The sequence below is a fragment of the Pinus tabuliformis genome, chromosome 2_1 (assembly GCF_031772625.1).
Source record: "Pinus tabuliformis cultivar Carrire ecotype Pingquan chromosome 2_1, CPIR1, whole genome shotgun sequence".
Classification (NCBI taxonomy): Eukaryota; Viridiplantae; Streptophyta; class Pinopsida; order Pinales; family Pinaceae; genus Pinus; species Pinus tabuliformis.
The window spans coordinates 988,448,746-988,471,680 of NC_142299.1; the positions used below are offsets into that span (position 1 = coordinate 988,448,746).

At 38.8% G+C, this 22,935-nt stretch overlaps 1 protein-coding gene across 1 annotated transcript; it reads right to left on the reverse strand.

Moving 5' to 3' along the window:
- Positions 1-5,722: 5,722 nt before the first annotated feature.
- On the reverse strand, positions 5,723-9,005 carry LOC149203948 (uncharacterized). Its single transcript, XM_089402036.1, has 3 exons — positions 7,844-9,005; positions 6,974-7,182; positions 5,723-6,388 (listed from the first exon to the last, which is right to left on the reverse strand). Exons 1-3 carry the CDS (start codon positions 9,003-9,005, stop codon positions 5,723-5,725), a joined length of 2,037 nt encoding a protein of 678 aa, XP_089258162.1.
- Positions 9,006-22,935: the final 13,930 nt, after the last annotated feature.

Here is a 22,935-nt window from a genome sequence, read left to right on the forward strand (position 1 = left end):
CATATTTACTTATGACCTTTCATCTGATACACTTTCATCTGTTTTTTTTTCAACTGTATTTCTTTATCTGTCTCCTCTGTTTAGTCTTTACCATGAATGCTCTGCCACCTGCTTTCATTTTTACCTTTCACTGTAAATTTTACTTACTCTTTCATGCTTCTGTGTTTTTAGTAAAAAATATTTTTACTATGCAGAATACATAATTTTGCTTGGAGAGTAGTTTGTAAGAATCCTTTGCTGTGTTGGTGAAAATGATTTCATCTCTGTTTTAACATTTATTGTGTAAATTGTTTCCTTCTGCTCTGTGATAATTGTCTTTTCCTTCTGGATAAAGGCTTTTGAATACATTTTCCTTGCGAATCTTGGAGTAAACAGGTTTTGGAACTAGTATCAAAACTATTTATCCAAGCTCCTGTTCTGCTAATCACCTGCAAAATAAAACAATTCATTAATAAAATCTAGGTCTGAGAGGAGGTGACCGAAGGCTGTATTTGAATTGGGAAGAACTGTGGATGGAGTCCGGAGCGTGTTCAGGAGGTAATCCATGGTGAAATTCGGTTGCAGAGGCTCAGGGTGGCACAGGAAGGGTTAGGCAGTTTTTAGTGAAAAACGAGTGAAAAGAGTGAAAACGAGGGTCTTCGGGGTTTTAACGGGTAACGGCTAGAATTGGTGCGAAATTTCATAATGTGAACAGTGGATGGTTTCGGCCTATGCGGGGAGGCGGTTTCGGAGGCCATCGCACCGCTTTTGGCCATCAGGCGGTATTTTCATGAGAGCATGCGAGTTAGTGTGGAGTTGCCACGTAACCAAAAGGGGCCCGAGAAAAACCACGAATCTCGCGTGCTCTCGGGCTGGTAAAGGTCGGACGTCGGGAGCGCGTGATATGGATGCGTGCCATCAAATCTGGGGGTGAAAGATCTAATGGCTATCACGCAGTGAAGCTGCACAGAGGGCAATCAGGCAGAGATTAGCGGGGCCCGGGGGATAATTACACTTAACTTGTAATTATTTAATGAATAAGTGGTGCAGGTTAAAAGTATAATGCATGGGTTTAATATAGTGGGACCGGGGTTAAATGCAGTGGGATTTGTTAACCGCACCAAGGTGGTGGGTTAAAAGGTTTTTATATCAAGAAAATGGTGAATTGTAAAGTTAACTAAAACAAAGTGGGGGGAAACAAAACTTAAGATATATGGGGTTTTATGGTTTAAAAGGGTTTTGTCGGGAAATGTATGAATGGCGGAGTTAATAAAGTAATGCGGGGGGGGAGGGGATTTAAACTTAGGACAAGGGGGTTTTATGGGTTTTTTGTGTGAAATAGGGAAATTAATAAGAGGGGAATGGGTTTCACACTAGGGAAAAGGGGTTTTTGGGTAGGGGAATGAGTTTGGAGGGTAATTTGCTAGGGAAATGTGTGAAACCAATGGGTAAGGGCCAAAATGAAGGGAAAAAGGTATTTTAACAAGCAATGATGGGATAATGGGGAAATTAGTAAGTATGTAGTGGGGGGTGAAATGAAATGAGGGGAAGTTAATTAAATGAACTTGTGAACATCCTTTCACTTTCATAACTGCTCCTGCACATTGAAACATAGGATCAAGCATGATCAATGTGCTTATGCTCCAATCAACTTTGTATTTCTGTAGCCTTTCTTCTACTTACCCTTTACTTACCTTAACAATTTTTCTTCACTTTATTGGGTGCATTTAAGCTAGCAGACCCTTTCTTTCCTTTTTCTTTTGAAAAGTAAACTATCTAATTCTAACCTTATATCTTCCAATGGCTCAGATTAAGCTTATGAGCACATTTTTATTTCTCTACCTAACTACTGATCTGCCAAGATTAAATAGTTTGGCTAGATCCTTATTCTCTATCTATAAACATGAAATTTAAAGCATGAAGTAGTCAAGATTAAACAGTTTGAATATCATGGGTTGTGGCATTTATGACAAGCTACACACAACCATTATTTTGCATAGTAAAGTAAAAAGTAGTGGCACTTAGACTTGCACACTTTCATGATATTTTTTTTGTTTAGAGTTCATATTTTTTCAAATTTTTGATCTTTTCTTATTATTTTTGTCCTTTGATATTTCTTTTAGGACATACCCTCTTTACATTTTTTATTTTTTAATATGGAAAACATTTTGCAGAAAGCAAAAGTATGTACAATATTACAAGGCTAACCATAGATAATTCAAATTATGAATCCTATTATTATAGCACCGTAACACCACCTTCACTCTCACTTCTTCTGTTTGCTTATCACCTTGAGTGGTGTCCCCTCCATTTCCTTCCGGAATTACCATGGTTAGGGGCTCAACATTCTCCACTTCTTTTTCTCCCGCTTGTTCTCCCATGCATTCCAGAACTACCTCTGGCTCTGATGGGTTAGTTTCAGTAGGCATTGCGTCTTTCGGTAATTCTTGAGTTATCTTGGCAACCTGCAGAATACCATCCTCAACATTTTTCTCCCGTGCTTTCTCTTCCACCCGGTCATCCATTCTTTGTACAAAAGTTGACTCGAACCCTTGTGGGGTAGCGTCAACACGAATGTCTTCCCCTGGTGGTTCTATAGGGCTAGCATCCATCACTACTTCTTCAATCTGATCCTCAGTCAGCACCGGTTCTTTTGTAGCAGTGTTGATGCCCATGTTTCCAAATTGTTCCATCTGTGCAATGACGAGTGTCGGCACTTGAGTGACCGCCTCCACCAGTGCATCAAATCTTGTACCAAAAAATTTTAAAATTGGGGGAATGAATTTTTCCTCCTTCGAGCGTTGAGGAGTCCAAGATTTCCTCACCCCTCTTGGTAGAGTTATAGGAAGGGAAGAATGAAGAAAATCTTCTCCCATTTCCGTTTGGACTGTACTCCCTAAATCATGCCCCTCAACTTCTGCATTTTTTGTTTGAGTTGAGTCTCCCTGTGGTTACTAAAGAACTGTGTCAGTTGTAGGTTCATTTTCTTTTACAATTATAGGGTTTCTTCTGTTAGTGGTGCTGGTTCTTGTGTGACAACACTGCTTACAGTTTCTACTTTGGACCCCAAGTTTTCTTAGACGGGTGGTGATGGTTCTTGTGTAACAACACCACTTACACTCTCTTCTTCAAACCTAAAATTCATTTGTTCAAGTGGTGGTGGTGGTATTTCTCCCCGAGAATTATCAACTGATGTTGAAGCAACATCAACCATGTCCTCAATTTCCATCCTTTCCACTTCAACTGAGCCAACAGGCAATGCTGTTTCTTATGGAGCAGCATCAACTGTAACATATTCCATCTTGAATAAGCTAACAGGTGATGCTGGTTCTTGTGGGGCAACATCGGCTGTGGTGTCTTCCATCTCAACTGAGCCAACAGGCGATGCTGGTTCTTGTGGAGAAGCATCAGCTGTGGCATCTTCCATTTCGACCAAGCCAACAAGCGATGCTAGTTCTTATAGAACAACATCAGTTGTGGCATCTTCCATTTCGACTGAGCCTTCGCCATCCTCCCCCTATGTAGGTATAATTCCCTTGAGTTCTTCTTCTGACAATTAACCAAATTGTGGCCAAGGTAAAGGAGTTCGAGCCAGCGCTTGAATTACTAGTAGTCGGACCAACCCGTGATTCGTGAGGACTGCTAATACTTGCCGAGAGCAATGGGTGGATTGCGCCATCAGTTGAAGACTTTTCCAGAGGAAGAAAGGCATATTCAACGAATGAATTTGTGCATTCTGGATCTGAAGGGATGATAATAGTTTAAAATGATACTTGAACAACACTGGAAAACGGCCTTTGTGGGTAATGTATCTTAACACGAAGTATGAAACTTCCCCCTAGGGATAAGGTAGTGACTTATGATCATACCCCCTTCCTTTTTTAATTGCTGTTTCCTTGGCTTGTAAAAATAATTCTGAGAACTCTGGCAAGGGAGCCTTCCGTGAAAACCACTTCTGCCCTTCTTATGGCAGTCCAAAGACGATCGAGATGGCTTCCTCTATGACAGGGATATTGAGACCCTAAACTCCGGAATGATCTTCTTCCAAGTTCAATGCAAATTCAGCTATAACAGTCTCGTCAAACCCCTACAATCTCTCAAAATATCTATCCCAGCCTGCATTTACAAAGACCTGCCATACATCTGTGTTAATGTGGACCAAAATTGTGCTCTCAGATTCATGTTTCATAGCCACTCCACTCATTCTGCTATAGCTCAGTAGCAACACTTCGAAGTAGCAGAAGAACCGTTAGGTGGGAGTATCGACAGGTAAATTTTTGCAGAAAGGCATAGGAAATGGTGATAATGAGGTGTACAAATGGATATTTTTAGAAAAATGGGAAAAATCCACGACAGGTTATGGAAATAATGGTGAGCCATTATGGTAATTAATCCGCAAACTCCAAAGGGATGGTTCATTAAATCTAGTATCTATTGATAAATGTGCAGAGTAAGGTAAAAATTGTGGACTGGACATATTGGCACAAGATTTTTATGATGACGTCGGTGAATCATTGTTGAAATTGATTGCACCTTCATCTTTAAATATAGTTGTACCTCCCTCCAATTGAAAATGACCATCTGCGGTTAACTCAAGTCATGTCAAAATATTTACTAATCAAAGCCGCAAAGTATGCTCGGGGACATATTTGACATTTACCTGGTGAAGTGATAGCCGCAAAGGAGTAACTGCATTGATGGTGTAACGGTATCCGGGGAATAACAATATCAGGTACTTATAAAATTTTGAACCAAGGAGTAGCAACAACAGCAGAGGAGTAACAACATCGGAGGAGTCACAACACCGAAGGAGTAAGAACACCGGGTACTTAGAAAAATTTTCACCACGGAGTAGCAGCACCGGATGAGTAACAACATCAGAGGAGTAACAACACCGAAGGAGTAACAACATCAGAGAAGTAACAAAAAATAAGGAGTAACAACATCGGGTACTTAGAAAAATTTTCACCATGGAGTAGCAGCACCGGAGGAGTAACAACATCGGAGGAGTAACAACACCAAAGGTGTAACATCATCGGAGGAGTAAGAACACCAGAGGAGTAACAACACCAGGTACTTAGAAAAATTTTCACCATGGAGTAGTAGCACTAGAGGAGTAACAACATTGGAGGAGTAACAACACTGAAGGAGTAATAGCACTGGGTACTTAGACAAATTTTCACCATGGAGTAGTAATACCAGAGGAGTAACAACATCAGAGGAGTAACAACACTGAAGGAGTAACAACATTAGGTACTTAGAAAATTTCTCTTGCCTCCATAGGATATAAACACTAATGGTAGTACTTGCAAAAAGACAATTGAGTGGTAACAATATTTTTTTTTTTTAATTTTTTAATCAAAGGATGCAGAGGAGGAATTCTCTGCATTGACAACCTTCAAACCATATTTATCAGAGAGATGTTTGATAAAGGCATCTTTAGAGGTCGGATGATGATATAGTCTGAAACGATTCCATTTACAATAAAAGAAGCATGTGTATCATGAATCGTAATAAGTATGACAGTTACATTATCAAATACCTCATCAATCTCGTAAGGCCCCATCCAACGAGAGAAAATCTTTCCCTTAAAGTCCTTAAAACAAGAATCATATAGTAATGCCAAATCCCCTTTATGAAACACCTTATTCTTAATAAATTTATCATGCCATTTTGTTCTCTGCTGCTGAATCGCAGTATTTCTCTGGACAACCATTAAATGAATTTCATCTAGTTCATTTAGCTATTCCAACTGATGTTTCTGGGCTTCCGAAAGGTCCAATCCTACTTTGAGAGTCGTTCTAAGCGTATTTATCTCAAATTCTATTGGAAACAATGAATATTTACCATAGACAAGCTCAAACAGTGAAAACCTTGTTGTATCCCGCCATGATGTTCTGTATGCCCAAAGAGATTCAGGAAGTTTTTCAACCCAATCTTGGCGATGCTTGGTTACAATCTTTGTGAGAATGTTTTCTAATACCTTGTTTGTGCTTTCCACTTGGCCATTCGCTTGAGGGTGCAGGTATGGAGATGTTATTTTGTGCTTGATCCCATACTTTTTCATAAGCCTTGCTATCATATGTGATGTAAATTGTGTTCCCCCATCTGAAACTATCTCTCTTGGGGTGCCATATCGAGCAAAAATATCTTCAAACAAAAAGTCTGAGACAACTTGTTTTGTGGCTTTTGCCACAACCCTGGCCTCAACCCACTTTGTCAGATAATCCGTGTAGAATAAAATATAAACTTTCTGATATGAAGATGGATTAAATGGGCCAACGAAATCAATAGCCCATTTCTCAAAAGGTTCAAGGACCACTTGAGGCTGCAATGACATTTCATTTGATTGACTAGGTTGACCCATCCGTTGATAGATATCACATCTTCGGTCATAATCTCTTGCATCCTGAAAGATGGAGGGCCAATAATATCCCATCTGTAACACCTTATGTCCGGTCCGTTTGTCTGCAAAATTTCCCCCACATGGGCCTTTCAGGACATCATAGATGTTATCTTCTGCTACACAACATTGGATTTGTTGGTCAATTCTTGTATAAAATAGATATCCTATTATCCATGAATAACGGGTACTATGACGAATGATCTTCTATTGTTCCCTGTATGACAAATGCTTGGGTACCTTCCTTGTAGCAAGATAATTAGCAATATCTGCATACCACGGAGTGTGAGTAGAAATTGAAAAAATATATTCATTCGGAAAATTATCTTCTACGGGTGTACCTTCATCATTAGTATCTAATCTAGACAGGAAGTCAACAACTACATTATCCTTGCCTAGTTTATCTATGATGGTAATGTCAAATTCTTGAAGTAATAATAACCACCTTGTGACACGCCCAAGAGTTACAGGTTTATTCATCAAGTACTTGATTGCTGCATGGTTAGTATGCACAAAAGTAGGATATCCAGTAATGTAATGCTGAAATTTATTAACAACATAAATAACAACCAAAAACTCCTTTTCTATTACCGTATAGTTTAATTCAACAGGTGTCAAATTCTTGCTGACATAGTATACCGCATATGGCTTCTTGTCCTCTTGTTGTCCCAAAACTGCCCCTATTGTTGTTTGAGAGGCATCAGTGTGGATGTGAAACGAGAGTTCCCAATTAGGACCTCGCAAGATTGGAGCTTGGAATATTAGTTCCTTGATTTTTGCAAAAGCCTCTTCACACTCATCTGTCCACAAAAATTCTACATCTTTAGTTAATAGCTGAAAAAGTGGGAATGCTATTCTATAATTTTTTTTTCTATAAAATGTATATAGTAGGCAGTGCAACCAATAAAACTACGTACCTGCGTCGGTTTCTTTGGTACAGGAAAATGCAATTTTACCTCTACGTTGGTTGAATCAACTTGAATTCCAGTAGCTGAAAGCAAGTATCCCAACACTATGCCCTCTTCTCTCATCATATGACACTTAACTGTACTTAGAGAAACATGAATTTGTATGCATCTTTTAAGCACCTTCTCCAAGTTTTCCAACCCTTCCTCAAATGATCCCCCATATGGTGTAAAATCATCCATATAAATCTCAACACTATCATCGACTATATGGGAGAAATCCCTAATATTTCCCTCTGGAAGGTAGCAGGTGCATTAGAAAGACCAAATGGAAGGACCCGGTATGCGAAAGTCCCCCAAGGGCATGTAAAAGTGGTTTTATCCTGATCCTCAGGAGCTATTCGGATTTGGTTATACCCACTAAACCCATCCAAGAAGGAAAAAAACTTCTTCCCAGCTAAGGTATCAAGGACTTGGTCAATGAAGGGTAAGGGAAAATGATCCTTCAAGGTTTCTTTTTTCAACTCCCTATAGTCCACACAAATCCACCACTTACCATTCTTTTTAGGAACAATAACTAGCGGAGACACCCATTGACTATCTGAGATAGGGTAAATAAATCCTACATCTAGTAACTTCTGAAGTTCGTCTTTGACAATGTTTTTTAGAGCAGGGTTCATTCTTCTCTGGGGTTGTCTCACAGGCTGATAGTCTTCTTTAATGTATATATGATGAGTGCATAAATCAGTAGGGATACCCTTCATATCTGTATAATCCCATGCGAATGCTTCCTTATGTTCATGAAGGACTTTCAGGAGTTGTTTGGTCTGGGATGGTGAAAGATTCGGGTTAATATTCAATGTCTTCCCTGGCTCAATTTCTATAGGGATACTGTCACAGGGTGTAATTATAGGAATATCTTTGTCTTCAATTCTTGATTCAATAGTTTCTTGTGTTTCACAACTCATAATAGATTCTAGAAATTGACGAGTTGTATCAGAAACGACATGGGGGCTACTGATAAAAGTATTAATAGTATCATCTTCCATTTCATTTTTAAAACAGAGGGCTTGACTAATAGTAAGGACTGGTCTAGTTTCCTCGCTTTCGGCTTCAGGCCCTTCTAAAGGTAGGGAATTTTGTTTAAATTTTGTTTTACCTGATGAACTTGGTTCCGTAGGGGGGTAAAGAATAAGGTTCTTTGTATTTTCCCCATTAGATATCACCATATTTCCTAACCAACATCTGATATAGGCATCTACAGTTGCTAGCCAAGGTATTCCTAAAATCATAGGGTGACCACCAGTTGGGGATTTTGTATGTAATACCATAAGATCAATGAGATAACGCCGTGAGTCTACTGAAATGGTTATGTCTTTTGATTTCCCTATCGGCCTTACTGTAGATCTATCTGCTAATTCCAAGACAGTAGGAGTTGGTTTTAGATTTCGTAGACCTAATGTGAGCATAGTTTCAGATGTGATAACATTAATTGTAGCCCCCAAATCTACCAGTACATTCAGGATGTCAACCTCGTTAATCTGCACTGTCAGAATTGGGTTCCCTGGATCTCCATATTTCATAGGTACATATTTTCCTAGCATAATTTCTGATAGCTTCCCCATAACATGAATGGTAAGAGGATCATTTGTTTTCTTTCCAGGTTTATTGAAACAATAATCTCTAATTGTATTAGCATAAATAGGGACATCCTTCATAGCTTGGAGTAAGGGAATTTTGACAAAAAGGTTTTACAGTTTCCCTAAAAGGTCAAATTTTGGTTGAGGATTATGTTTACTCAAGGATAACCTCTCGGGGTAAGGTAGATCAGTTGGGCAGCCCTGAGTAGCACCCAAACGAGGAGGGCGGTGTTTGACAGAATTCTAATCTGATTCATTCTCGACTACTTGGGATTCTAGTTCTAGATCTTCATCACCAATATGTCCAATGATAATTGGTGAAGTGTGAGAATTCACCACCCAACCAAATCACAGATTTATCTCATTACATTCTGCGGTAGAAATGTTATATGAAGGAAGATTAAGTGAGTTAGTCTACTGAGCACCCTTATTATTAAGGTTTGGATTACGTTGGATCGAAAGCTGAAGGCGAGGAGGAGTACTGGAGGGAATGTTGGAGGGTAGGTGTAACTGCTGTTGTTGCATAGGTTGAGGAAATTGACCAGGAGAAGGGGAAGGCCCTCGCTAATTCTGAGACTATGAAGGGTTTTAACTAGGCTGAGGGAACCAAGACTTCCAGGGCAGATATTGATAAAATTGAGGCCATGATTATGGAAAAGGTACTGATTGAGGGCCCATATTTAAATTTCTAAAACACCGAGAAAGGTCATGAGACATACCTTGATTTGAGCTTGGTGGTCGTGGCTACCATGGTTTCTTAGAACCCATAAAGTATATTTGCTCTACTCCTTCACTTGTTCCCTGAAATACTACCTTCAGCCCAAGAAGAGTTGGAAATGAACTGGTGGAGTGAGCCTGTTCACATATTGCACACATCTCCACAGTATTTAATGAAAATTACTTTAATGTATGTTTCTTCCTGAACTGAGGGAAGAAGATGGCCATGGTCCTTTCTAACTCCATTTTCTTTTTTATTTCTTGTAACGTGTCCATCTGAGAGGAAAGTGTACTCAGGATGTCGGTTTTCAAGTTATCCAACAAGTTCCCAATTTTTGCCTTTCTCTGTTGGATGTTTGGGAAGTCTGAATCCCTTGCTTATTCCTTGCAGCCCCTTGTGAATATTGAATGCATAACTCATAAATAGAGTCAAATTCCTCCTTAGATATATCACCCTTTCCTACTATATTCAAAATCTCTAGAGAGTCCTCCCGTAGGGCTCGAAGAAAAATAATTTTCAAGATATCCTTATCTAGCTTGCTATGGCAAGATCTCTAAAGGGTATATTTGAAATGTTCCATACAATCCTCCATATTCTCATCTTCCTTCCACATAAATTTAAAAATTTCTTCCTTTATATCCCGTGATTTACAATAATCTTGGTACTTCTCCAGAAAATATTTCTTTATCTCCTCCCATGAGGAGATAAATTTTCCACCCAGACCCATAAACCATCACAGAGCTGTCACTTTTAGAGTGGCAGTGAATATTTTCAATTTTTGAGTATTAGCTACGTAGTCGTATCCCCTGCAGACAATATCATATTCGAAGAGAAATGTATCTGGATCTTTTGAGGAAAGCCCATGGAAGTTAGGCAAAGTGGTCAGTGGAATGGGCTTCATTGGTGCATCACCTCTAATGTCTCCAATTGGAAATTCAATCGAGGAGGTTGGACGTGCCATGAATACCCTCCAATAATCACTCAGAATTTCAACAGGTTCCTATTGTATGACAACTAATGATTGAGGTCGCTTAACAACACTTCCCTGATCACGTGGTGAAGCAAATCCCCCCAAATTTCCTTCTGTAGGTGCACTTGGATTGATTTCTTTTTTTGACCCTCTGCTTGCTACTTCCTCTTCTTCTACTGTTGAAAGGAGTACTTCTATTTTCTCTGATGCTTTTCTCTCTACTTCTTCTCCTTATTCCATTGAAAGGGGTATCCTCACTCCTGAGGGTAATATTGGTTGTTCAATAGACTGCCCCTCATACTGTGCGTGATTCCTTACCCTAGCAACGGCTCATGAAGATGCTTCAGCTTTGGCTTTCGCAATGATTTCTTGGATGTAGGTGTTCCTACCTAAATCATTCCTTCCTTTCCTTGGGGGTCCTCCTCTACCCCTTTTATTCAGATCTTTATTCATGCAATTAAAGCATTAAAAGTTCTCATAGCTCAGTGTTGGCATAATGATTCAAGTGTTGTCCTTGATGGCAACTCACTCAGAGGATGGTACAGGTGCTCAGAGGTTGGTACAGGTGATGGCAACTTAATCAGAAGACAGATCTCAGTACAGCATGCCAAGGAAGCTCATACACGCCGTTTTGTTAAGCCCAAGTCGCGTGTACACGCAAGTTCGATTCATAAAAAGCGCGTGTATGTGGAAAGGTTCCTTTGGTCCATGGTGGTTAGTCCTTGGAAGTTGTGCCTATGATTTCGGACCATTGTGTCTCGACGGGCGTGTCGATCCCTAGTTTTGAAGTTGATGGTATTGTGTTACTATGGTTTTGGCTCTTGGTATTGAGCTATGCCTAAGACTATATAAGGAGAAGAAGATCATTAGGCAAAATTATCTTTCGACAAGGCTTGAATATCTAAGAGAGAAAGAGATCTGATATGCAGGTTCTGGGTTGCTTGATCTAAGCCAAGGAGAGATCACATCGGTTGATGGAAGACTAGATCTAAGGATAGATCGGGATCTAATGGTTTGAAATGCACTATCATGATATGGTTGATTATGCGTATTTCTAGATCTGCATATCGTCGCAATGTTACGTTTTGGATCTAACTAATGTCTGGTACAGCTGCAAATTGAGAAAGTTTATTTTTAGATCTGTACGCAGTTTGGCTTCGGTAAAAGCGCGTGTATACGCGGATTTTGCTCATTGAAGTAGCGTATATCTTTTGAAGTTTGATTTTGGGTTTACAGTGAGGTCTGACTGTTATTGCAGAGTTCTGTAGTCTGCTCTGTGTTCTGGTAACTGGTGATTGACAGGGTTCAGTGGTTCAGTGATTCAAAGTTTGGTTGTTTTATGCTTCAATGATCTGTTGTGGAAATTGAATGATTTGTGGTCTTCAGATTGTAATATTGTGCTTCAGGAATATCCAAGTCTGAAAATGTATGAAAAGTGATATCTGAAAGAAGGAAGATTGTAGGTCAGCACCTACGTACTAGTATCTTGGCTAGTACAAGAGCAAAGGGGGTTGGAGCTCCCTTCCAAGGAAGTTTGGAGAACGAGAGAAGGTTGTAGCCTTCTGCAGGTTGTAGCCTGCGTACTGGTATAAGGCTGCACCAGTACAAAAGATTGTAAACTGAAGTTTCATATTAAAGAAAGATAGAGACAACTTGCAGCAGGTGGTTTTCACCCACATTGGGTTTCCACCTTATATCTTGGTGTTCATGTGTGTGGCTTTTTATCTGTTCTGTTATACTGCACATGTTTACTGTTAATGTGGTGAATAATGTCCTGATGCACTTAATTGAAGAATAAGCTAACTAAATTGTGAGTTTTCTTCTTATACGCTGTTTTACTTCGTCACAGTAGCGTGTACACGCCGGTTCACTTAACTGAAGTAGCGTATATGTTTCTGAGCATTTAAAAAGTTTGATTAATCTGTTAATACTGATTCACCCCCCCTCTCAGTATTATTTCCAACAATTGGTATCGGAGCAGGTCCTTCAGAGAAGCTTGATCGCTTGAAGGAAGATCTTTCATCATGAGCAACTACGAGAAAGAAGCATCAATCAGGCCACCGGTTTTTGATGGAACAAATTTCAATTATTGGAAGGTAAGAGTTACTGCATATCTTCAATCTCTTGGTACAGAAGTTTGGGACATTGTAGAAACAGGCTATGTTTTTCCTTCAGCTACTCCTACAGATCCAGCTGAGAAAAAGGCATATGAAACAAATGCAAAAGCAGTCAGTACTCTATTAGGAAGTATATCTCAAACAGAATTCATGAAGGTCATGCACTTCAAATCAGCAAAAGAGATATGGGACAAAATGATCACTAGCTATGAAGGAGATGAACAGGTAAAGCAAGCTAAACTTCAAACTCTCAGGATTCAATATGAGACCCTCAAGATGTATAATGATGAAAGTGTGGCTAATTATTTTCTTCGGGTAGATGAGATTGTTAATTGTATGAAAAATTTGGGTGAAAAATAAAAGAGACTATAGTAGTTCAAAAGATTCTAAGATCATTATCCCCCAAGTTTGAATCCTAAAGTATCTGCAATAGAAGAAAAGGAAAATCTCAAAGTTCTCACTATGTCTCAGCTACATGGAATTCTAACTGGTTATGAAATGAGAAAGGGAGGTCCATCAGACAGAAGGGAAGCTGCTTTTAAGGCATCAAGAAAAGAAGATTACTATGAAGCAAGCCATGTTCCAGAAGAAGAGGAAGAAGAATCAAATTTTGTCAGAAATCTTCAAAGGGGTGCTGGAAGGTTCAGAGGTAAGCTACCTTTCAAATGCTTTGCTTGTGGAAGAGTAGGTCATTATGCTGCAAAATGTCCTAATAAGGATAAAGGAAAAGAACCTGCTAGATGGAATAAGAAACAAAGTGCAAATAAGAAAAGCTACTACACCCATGAAGATAGTGATGGCTTATCAAACAGTGATGAAGATGAACAAGGTAATAAATATAAGCTATTAATGGCATTTGAAGATGATGATTATGAGGATGCTGTAGATGTGGATAATCTCTATAATGAAATTACTAGACTCAAGAGATGCATAGAAGAAAAGAGTGTGATCATTGATACTTTGCAATTTCAAATTGATGAAAAGGAAAAACATCTTGAAAAACTAGAAGGTGAAATTGTTGGTCTCAGAAAAGAAATTGAGAAAACAAAAGCTATTAATCTTAAGTTTGTCAAAGGATCTGAAACTTTGGATGAGATTATCAATGTGCAGCGGTCTCCTCTAAACAAGACAGGTTTGGGCTATAATGGAGAAACCTCTCAAGCATCCACCTCAAAGAGTTATCTTGATGCAGCAAGAAGAAATGAGCAGAAGAACAATGAAGATAATCAGGTAAAGCAGGGACGAATTACAAACAGAAACTATCAGGGACAATCCTTCTTAAGGGTGAACAAAAGCTACAACCAACCACAGGTAAAATCTTCTCAGTTTGGCACAAGAATAGATGAAAATAGAAATTACAATCAGTTGGCTGGTAGATTCAATAACCGCAGAAGCTTCTTCAATGGACAATGTTTTTCTTGCCATAACTTTGGTCACAAAGCAGCTCAATGTGTTGCATATAAAACAATCATGACTAGGGAAGCTCAAAAACAAAGAAGTATGACAGGGATTACAAAGAGGACCTATAACAACTTTTCGGTTCTTGAAAATGAAGTTGAATGTTCTATTTGCAATAATTTTGGTCATAAAGAATCTGAATGCAGGAGCAGGTTTCAGGAGAAAAAGGAACAAGCCACGAGCACCAAAAAATGGAGAATAAAAGAACCTCAGACAGAAAGATGTGGGATAGCGTTTTATGCAGAAGGACAGGAAAATCTATGGTACATTGACAGTGGATGTTCGAAACATATGACAGGTGATAAAGAAAAACTTGAATCTTATTCTACTTTAGAAAAGGGAAAGAAAGTTTCTTTTGGAAATGATACTCCTGCAACTATAAAAGGAAAAGGTATTGCTCCTTTGAAAGAAAAGGTCAAGGCTGGAAATGTTTTGTATGTTGATGGATTGAAGCATAATCTTCTAAGTGTCAGTCAGATGTGTGATCAAAAAACCGAGGTTATTTTCAGATCGAATGGATGTCTTGTTCGTGATCTTGATACAGGTAAAACAGTTCTCAAAGGCAAAAGAACTCCAAATAATCTGTACATATTTGAAGAAGGACAACAACAATGCTATCTTAGCAAGGATGAAGAGCACTGGTTATGGCATCGAAGGTTGGGACATCTAAGCTTCTCACAAATAAGAAAAGCATGCAAATATCAGGCAGTTCGCGATCTTCCAGATATCAAAATTCCAGACAACACTATATGCAAATCTTGTCAGTTTGGAAAGCAAACCAGAACTAACTTTCCAGAAAAGGAAGGATCAGCTAGCTTGCCTCTTGAGCTAGTCCATACAGATGTATGTGGTCCATTTAGGAAAAGGACACCTCGAGGAGAAGAATATCTGATATTATTCATTGATGATTTCTCAAGGTTTGTTTGGTTAGGGCTTATGAAGCACAAAGATGAAGCATTCGAAAAATTCAAATCCTTCAAAGCACTGGGTGAAAATGAATCAGGACACAAAATTAAGTGCCTCAGATCTGACAGAGGTGGGGAGTTCACATCAAATGAATTTTTCGATTTCTGCGATGAACATGGGATAAGAAGAGAATTCTCTACAGCTAGAACTCCTCAGCAAAATGGGGTTGTGGAAAGAATGAACAGAACTATCCAACAAATGGCTCGTGCTATGCTCGATGAATCAGGTACTCCTGCAACCTTCTGGGGTGAAGCTGCACATGCTGCTGTTATCATTCTTAACAAAACAAATGTCCGAGTAAACAGCACTCAAACACCTCATGAGCTTTGGAGTGGTAAAACTCCTTCCGTGAAGCATTTCAAAATCTTTGGGAGCAAATGTTATATTAAGAATACTGATGAGCAACTTGGCAAACTTGAACCTAGAGCAGATGAGGGCATTCTTCTTGGTTATTCTCCACATAGCAAAGCATACAAGTGCTACAATAAAAGACTTGGCAGAATTGTTGACAGTATTGATATAGTGGTTGATGAGAAGGGATATATTCCTAGGCAAATTCATCATGAAGACATTGAAGAAGATGAAGGTTACTCTCAAAGGCGAAATGATGAAGAAGAAGAACCTCAAGAAGAAGAAGAATCTCAAGAAGAACCAGAGGAGCAGACAAGAATAGAAGAGAAGACTCCATCCAGATATGTCCAAAAGAATCATCCAGAAACTCAGATTGTGGGGCAGAAAGAAGCAGGAGTACAAACAAGAAGGACACTTGCAGAAGCTTCAAGCTACTTGGCTCTACTCTCCTCCATTGAACCACAAAATGTGAAAGAAGCATGCAAAGATGAATGTTGGGTCAAAGCAATGGATGAAGAACTTGAGCAAATCGAAAGGAACAACACTTGGGAATTAGTTCCTAGACCAAAAGATAAGAATGTAATAGGAACAAAATGGGTCTTCAAGAATAAGTTAAATGAAAATGGAGAAGTAATTAGAAACAAGGCCAGACTTGTTTGTAAAGGGTATGCACAGCAAGAAGGAATAGATTTTGAAGAGACCTTTGCTCCTGTGGCAAGACTAGAGGCCATCCGAATGTTCCTTGCTCTCTCAAGCTTTCAAAACTTCAAGGTATTTCAAATGGACGTGAAATCAGCCTTCCTGAATGGAGACTTAGAAGAAGAAGTATATATTGAGCAGCCAGATGGGTTCATTCTTGGAAATGATCCAAACCTTGTATGCAGATTGAAAAAGGCACTCTATGGGCTCAAACAAGCTCCAAGGGCTTGGTACTATCGGTTGGACAAATATCTTCACCAACAAGGCTTTTCAAAAGGATCAGCAGATAGCAATCTCTATATAAAAGTTGAAAATAACAAATTGCTAATTCTTGTTGTTTATGTAGATGATATTATTTTTGGCAGCAATGAAGAGACCATGAGTCAAAACTTTGCCTTGGTTATGCAGAAAGAATTCGAAATGTCACTTCTTGGAGAATTGACATATTTTCTTGGATTGCAAATCCAACAAAATGAAGGAGGTATCTTCTTGTCTCAAACCAAATACCTCAAGCAGATCTTGAAGAAGTATGGCATGGAAGAGTCAAAGCCAGTATGTACACCCATGGTTACAGGATGCAGCCTCAGTGCAAATGATGAATCAGCAGCAGTTCACCAACCCACTTATAGATCCATGATTGGGAGTTTGCTTTATTTGACAGGTACTCGACCAGATATTACACATGCAGTAGGAATGGTTGGAAGATTTCAAGCCAACCCAAAGGAAACTCATCTTCAGGCAGTCAAAAGAATCTTCAAATATCTTCAAGGGACCCAAAACTATGGCTTATGGTATCCTAGAAATACTGATCTCACTCTTCATGCTTACACAGATGCAGATTGGGCTGGAAGTGTGGATGATAGGAAAAGCACAAGTGGAGGTGCTTTCTTCATGGGTTCCAGATTAGTATCTTGGTTCAGCAAGAAACAAAGTTCGATTGCCTTATCTACAGCTGAAGCAGAATATGTGGCTGCAGCATCTTGTTGCACACAACTTCTTTGGATGATGCAGACCTTGCAGGACTTTCAAATCACTTGCACTCCACCTGTCTCTATCTTATGTGATAATACAAGTGCAATCAGCATTTCAAAGAATCCTGTCATGCACTCAAAGACCAAGCACATACCGATCAAGTACCATTTTCTTCGGGAACAAGTGCTTGAGCAGAAGGTCAAGTTGGAGTATGTTCCTTCTAAGGAGCAAGTTGCTGATATTCTCACAAAACCACTGCCCAGGGAAACTTTTGAATATCTCAGACAAAAGCTGGGAGTAGTTGATGCTTCATCCTGTTGTTGAAGTTTGTTTGTTCTACAGAAAAGTTGGTATACGCAGGTTACGGAAGGGATATGAGCGTATACACGCGGATTCATGATGGGTAAGTCGCGTGTATGCTGGACGCTTGTTGCAGAAAGAATATCCGCGTACATACGCTGTTTTATACAGGATAAAACGCGTATATGAAGTTCTGAACAGCAAGGGAAAACTCTGAAGTTCTGAACAGCAATGGGAATGTCAGAATTCTTCAGGCACAGTTTCAGGGAGTGCAACAGGCACAGGTTCAGGGGGAGCAGCTTAAAAGTCTCATAAAGCATTGTTGGCATTCAGATGTTTTGGTTGTTGGTTTCAGGAGAAGGAGCTCAGAAAGAAATTCTGGTTGCTGATCTAACAAGATGTTTATCAGATGCTGCTGGTGCCTTTCCTAAGTCTTGGTCTAGATCTGTTGTCTCTATGTCATGTATCTCTCTTGTCATATCTCTTTTATGGTATCAAGGTCATGTAACGGCCTTTGTTGGTTTCCCCACTATGCCTGGGATGAATGCTGTAATATAATTGGTTGTTTCTGTTATGTCCCCTCTTGGTAGGGAGTATGGATGTATGTATTGAGTCTTTTGGTGATAGGAAGGTCCCTTATGGTGTATAAGTCTTGGTTCTTGTTGAAGAACATCTTTTGCAGATCTGGCCTTCGGTCAGGGGGAGCACAAGTCAGCTCAGCCAAACAGAGATATCAGCATGTCCTCAGGGGGAGCACAGCCCTTTGCCCTTGATGTCAAAGGGGGAGAGTGACTTGGTGTGATGGTTAGTGACTTGGTGTGATGGTTGCCATCAAGTCCAAAGGGGGAGATTGTTGGCATAATGATTCAAGTGTTGTCCTTGATGGCAACTCACTCAGAGGATGGTACAGGTGCTCAGAGGTTGGTACAGGTGATGGCAACTTAATCAGAAGACAGATCTCAGTACAGCATGCCAAGGAAGCTCATACACGCCGTTTTGTTAAGCCCAAGTCGCGTGTACACGCAAGTTCGATTCATAAAAAGCGCGTGTATGTGGAAAGGTTCCTTTGGTCCATGGTGGTTAGTCCTTGGAAGTTGTGCCTATGATTTCGGACCATTGTGTCTCGACGGGCGTGTCGATCCCTAGTTTTGAAGTTGATGGTATTGTGTTACTATGGTTTTGGCTCTTGGTATTGAGCTATGCCTAAGACTATATAAGAAGAAGAAGATCATTAGGCAAAATTATCTTTCGACAAGGCTTGAATATCTAAGAGAGAAAGAGATCTGATATGCAGGTTCTGGGTTGCTTGATCTAAGCCAAGGAGAGATCACATCGGTTGATGGAAGACTAGATCTAAGGATAGATCGGGATCTAATGGTTTGAAATGCACTATCATGATATGGTTGATTATGCGTATTTCTAGATCTGCATATCGTCGCAATGTTACTTTTTGGATCTAACTAATGTCTGGTACAGCTGCAAATTGAGAAAGTTTATTTTTAGATCTGTACGCAGTTTGGCTTCGGTAAAAGCGCGTGTATACGCGGATTTTGCTCATTGAAGTAGCGTATATCTTTTGAAGTTTGATTTTGGGTTTACAGTGAGGTCTGACTGTTATTGCAGAGTTCTGTAGTCTGCTCTGTGTTCTGGTAACTGGTGATTGACAGGGTTCAGTGGTTCAGTGATTCAAAGTTTGGTTGTTTTATGCTTCAATGATCTGTTGTGGAAATTGAATGATTTGTGGTCTTCAGATTGTAATATTGTGCTTCAGGAATATCCAAGTCTGAAAATGTATGAAAAGTGATATCTGAAAGAAGGAAGATTGTAGGTCAGCACCTACGTACTAGTATCTTGGCTAGTACAAGAGCAAAGGGGGTTGGAGCTCCCTTCCAAGGAAGTTTGGAGAACGAGAGAAGGTTGTAGCCTTCTGCAGGTTGTAGCCTGCGTACTGGTATAAGGCTGCACCAGTACAAAAGATTGTAAACTGAAGTTTCATATTAAAGAAAGATAGAGACAACTTGCAGCAGGTGGTTTTCACCCACATTGGGTTTCCACCTTATATCTTGGTGTTCATGTGTGTGGCTTTTTATCTGTTCTGTTATACTGCACATGTTTACTGTTAATGTGGTGAATAATGTCCTGATGCACTTAATTGAAGAATAAGCTAACTAAATTGTGAGTTTTCTTCTTATACGCTGTTTTACTTCGTCACAGTAGCGTGTACACGCCGGTTCACTTAACTGAAGTAGCGTATATGTTTCTGAGCATTTAAAAAGTTTGATTAATCTGTTAATACTGATTCACCCCCCCTCTCAGTATTATTTCCAACACTGAGGGCTTGGAGTAGGGTAAGAGAACTTCCCTCCCAGGGTGAGAGAATGGTTTGGAACAAAAAAGAAAACAAAAGAAAAAGTAAAGAAAATCGTAAGCTTAGGGCCTGGAGTAAGGTAATAAAACTTCCCCAGGGTGAGAGAGTGATTTAAAAAAAAAACAAACCAATAAAGAAAATTCTAGACTCAAGACCTGGAGCAGGTTAAGAAAACTCCCCTCCCTAGGACGAGAGAAAGGTTTTAAGAGCAAAGAAAAAGAAAAACAAAATAAGGAAAGAAATATTAAGCTCATGACCTGGAGTAAGGTAAGAAAAATTCCTTCCCCAGGGCAAGAGAGTGGGCCATATGTAATCAATCGAAACAAAGATAGAAAAACCAAAAATAATACAGCTCGAAACCTAGAGCAGAGTAAGAAAACTTCTCTCCCCAGGACACGAGATTGATCCAGTGACCAACACCGACTGTGCTCTTTTACCTCTGAAAGCCTCCCCAACAACGGTGCCAAAATGTTGGTGTCCAAGTGTGAATAAAATTATTCAACCCTTTCCCACATTAATTATTAATCGAGGATCTACTGGTTATTTCAAGGCTATTGCGCAAAATATATGCAGGTAACAATTGTACAACCCAGAATTGATGATGAATTCATCAACAAATAATAAACAACTGTAACAGAAAATGGAAACAATAACAAGAACTAATTTGTAACAACAATGGAAATGACCGTAATAATTAACTGTAACAACAATTCAATTCACAACATTTACATCAAACCATCACAACAAGGAAAAGAAATACATACATGGAAAAGAAACTAAGCACACACTATCTCAGCAACACTTGATCAGGAGAGTGGGCCCAACTCCCTGATCAGGGTTGTGATGAACTCACAAACTCAGAGAAAGATCAGAAAGCTATAAATTTCATTAATGTAAAATTATTTGTTACAAAGATCAACTCTCTTGTCTCCAACCCCCTGTTTCAAACTCTCTATCCTTTCTTATACAAAAACAGTTCCTGAGATCAAGGTAACTATTGCCTGTGATTTACATGAAGGCTGTAATAAGCCCAAAACTGAATACAAAAGATAGAAAGAGTAAGTCTGGATCAGTTCTGCCATTACAACTGCAGTTCGATAATAGCTTTGCCAACTCGATGTTTAAACTTAGCCATTTGACTTGGAAATCTGCACATAAGATGAAGTTTAGCAAGCACTTTGGTCATAATCCCCTAGACTATGCTTCAATGATTAATTAATTCATAAAGACATGATTAGAGGTATACCTGTGTGATTTAGGATATGAAATGACTTAGTTAGGAGTGCAAATGTGAAGGAAAATAAGATAAAAAGGCAAGTAAAAACATTCAAGTTTAGCTCCCAACAGAAACCATCAATGATAATTTGCACCACGCTAATTTTATATAGGAATGCCGACCTGGGAGTCTCCTCTATATCAAAGCCCTAGAAAGACACTGGCAAGAAACTTTAAGAGCAAGAGAAAAGGTGATTAAACAGCTAACAAAACTTGACTGGGAAGTATATTGGAGATATTTGGTGAAGCCACATAGTCAATTGCTAATGCTACGTTGCCTTGTTGACTCATCCATGCACGTGCTTCCTACTCTTTCAAATGCAGTGTATACAGGACAATTGTGCATGAGAACAAGTCAGCCTCCTAAAGTCAAGCCGATGATGGATATCTATGAGAAAATAACGAATGAAGGAATAAACACCGTTACATGCTGGAGCTCGTCATTCCAATAATTTCCATTTTATGTAATTCAGTCACTTAGTTTAAGGAGAGTTGTTTAAACCTCCTCAGAACTTTTATGTAATATCTATTTTTGTACTTTATTTTTACTATATAAACCTTTTCATGTCTTTGAAGATAATCTCGATAAATCTCAAGATCAAACCTAACATCTACCACAATTTGTTTCCTCTACTATGTGGGTTCAAGTGTCCCAAGACATATTGTAACTATTCATCTATAAAATAGTTTTACCTGATGTAATAATGCCAACTACTCTTTCGAAATTACCAATTCTCCAAAACTTCTAAAAAAGCTTTAATTTTCATAAACTATTAAAATATGGAAAAACAATTCACTACATTAATCATTTGAAAAATAAAACATCAACATAAAATATTTATAACTAGAATAAACTTTTAATATAAAGAGTATAATCAAGTTTTATCAGCACCAACTAAAACTTTTGTACATTCTAGCCTATGAGATACATCAATCCTTAATAGAGCACCAACTCAGTGAATTCGTGGGCACCAACCCACAAAAGACATCAATCTCTTGCCTGATACCAACTTAGCAACTTCGTAGCCTACAACTTATTTATCTAAGCACCAACTCAACAACATTTATGGGAACCAAACCAATCTATCATGACAGTACATGACAATAGCACACACAACTAAAAATATTGGCAGCTCAAACATATGTAGTATTATCCTCACATATGGTCACCATTCTTTGCTCATAAGATCAAATTAGCAGCATATAAAATTTTACACTTTCAACAATATAACCCTTTCTATTTATCTATGTTCTGAACTAAGACATTTTCCATCTCAGATCGACAACTCCACACAATAATCTAATCGTCTACCCTAAATAAATAGTAATTAGCTATACTAGTTGAACTTTTCTTTTTCTCCACATGTAGCATACACATGCAGTAATCAACCCATTCTACTAACTATGCGCACATTGGTTCAAATGATCCTTTATCAAATTTCCATAATCACAAGTGAAATCGATACTCCAAACATTACATTTCATGCACAAAGATCACTAGATCCACAATGATGCCCTTGATATATTTCCAATTTTATTACCAACAATCAATTTTAGTTTTGTTGAAAATGCAATAAGAAAATCCTAATTTAATTTTGTCCTTGGATTAAATTAGGAATAAAATTGTAATTCCACTTCACATGACAACTTGTATTCGATAACTAAGTTAACTTGACTTAGTTGGCTTAGTTAATTCGAGTTAAGGGTCTAAATCGGGTCATGTAGAGTGTCTCCTACATTATAGGAGCCTTGGTTGAGTTTATTTTGAGTTGTAATTAATTAATTTAGTTTAGCTGAGTTAAAGTGAGTTAAAC

Excerpts from the sequence above, each read along its gene's own strand:
- LOC149203948 (XM_089402036.1), bottom strand. The coding sequence starts at position 9,005 with ATGAAGGATGTCCCTATTTATGCTAATACAATTAGAGATTATTGTTTC. Across the intron at positions 7,183-7,843 it reads TATTGTTCCTAAAAAGAATG|ATGAGTGTGAAGAGGCTTTT; the intron begins GTAAGTGGTGGA and ends TTTTGTGGACAG. Across the intron at positions 6,389-6,973 it reads CTGTTGAATTAAACTATACG|GATGCAAGAGATTATGACCG; the intron begins GTAATAGAAAAG and ends TCCATCTTTCAG.